The sequence below is a fragment of the Trichechus manatus genome, unplaced genomic scaffold (assembly GCF_000243295.1).
Source record: "Trichechus manatus latirostris isolate Lorelei unplaced genomic scaffold, TriManLat1.0 scaffold00141, whole genome shotgun sequence".
NCBI lineage: Eukaryota > Metazoa > Chordata > Mammalia > Sirenia > Trichechidae > Trichechus > Trichechus manatus.
The window spans coordinates 4,337,356-4,338,838 of NW_004444077.1; the positions used below are offsets into that span (position 1 = coordinate 4,337,356).

A 1,483-nucleotide genomic window follows, 5' to 3' on the forward strand; every position below is an offset into this window, starting at 1 on the left:
GCAAAAGAGAAAAATTACATGGTCACTTCAATAGAGGCAGCAGGAAAAGCATTTGATAAAATTCAGTATCTATTTCTGAAAAAAAAAAATAACAATCTAGAAATAGAAGGGAATGCCTTTCATCTTATAAAAGGAATTTACAAAATATCTACAGCAAATGTCATACATAATGGCGAAATACTGAAAGATTTCCCTTTTCGACTGAGAATTAACGAAGGAAGTTGATAATACCACTTGTACTCAACATTTATTGGAAGTTCTAGTCAATACAGTAAGCCAAGAAAAAGACAAAGAAAACGCATGAAAATTTTAAAGTAAGAAATCAAACTGTCATTATTTTGATTGCAGATATAGAAAATCCAAAAGAATCTACAGAACTGGAATAAATGGTGCAGGGTCAATTGGATGTTTACACAGAAAAAGGGGATCTAGACTCCCATTTTGCACCATACAAAAAAATCAATTCCAGGTAGATTGTGAATACACATATGAAAAATAAAGAACCAAAGCTTCTAGAAGATAACATAGGATAATATCTTTATAACCTTGAGACAGGGAAAAATGTTTTAAATAGGACAACAAAAAATACTAACCGTACAAGAAAAAATTTATTAATTGGACTATATTAAAATTAGAAACTCTGCTCATCAAAAAATACTATTAAAAAAGTGAAGAAGCAAGTAAGAGTGGGAGAAGATATTTGTAATACATATAACCAACAAAAGGCTTATATCCAGAATATATAAAGAACTCCTACAAATCAATCACAAGAAAGACAATCCAACAGAATATTAATCCAGAAGATTGAACAAGCACTTTAAAAAGGAGGATGTCAAAATGGCCAATTAACACAAGAAAAAATGCTGAACTTCATTAGTTACGAGAGAACTGTAAATTAAAACCACAACAAGGTATCATTACACACCAACCAGAATGGCTAACATTAAAAAGACTGATAATACCAAGTGTTTTAAAGAATATAGAACAAGGAGAACTCTCGTGTGCTATTCGTTGGGGGTATTAATTGGCTCAAACACTTAGGAAAACAGTTTGACAGTACCTACCAAAGCTGAACATACGTATATCCTATGAGCCAGCAATTCCACTCTTAGGTACATACTCAGTGAAAAAGACAGGTAAAAGAATGTTTTAGCAGCATTATTTGAAATAGTTCCAAAATGGAAATAACACAAATGTCTATCAACAATAGAAAGGATAAATAAATTGTAGTATCACTGTTTGTAGTATTTATATATCCTGGAATACTATAGAGAAACAAAAATGAATAAACTACAGCTATGTGAAACAATATGGATGATTAATCTCTCAAACATAGTGTTGAATAAAAGAAGCCAGACATGAAAAAACACGTATGATTCTACTTACATAAAGTTCACAAATGGACAAAACTCATTTATGATGTTAGAAGTCTGCACAGTAGCTACTTGGGACCAGGGTGGAAGTAGTGACTGGAAGGGGGCAG

The 1,483-nt window shown here is 31.8% G+C and overlaps 1 protein-coding gene across 1 annotated transcript in view; it reads right to left on the bottom strand.

The window, feature by feature from the left end:
- The window catches only part of DEUP1 (deuterosome assembly protein 1), an 81,219-nt gene that overhangs the window by 5,988 nt on the left and 73,748 nt on the right, over window positions 1-1,483 (bottom strand). Inside the window, exon 12 of the mRNA XM_012558162.2 lies at window positions 882-888. Within this exon, the coding sequence (XP_012413616.2) occupies window positions 882-888 (7 nt within the window). The remainder of the gene's footprint in view (window positions 1-881; window positions 889-1,483) is intronic.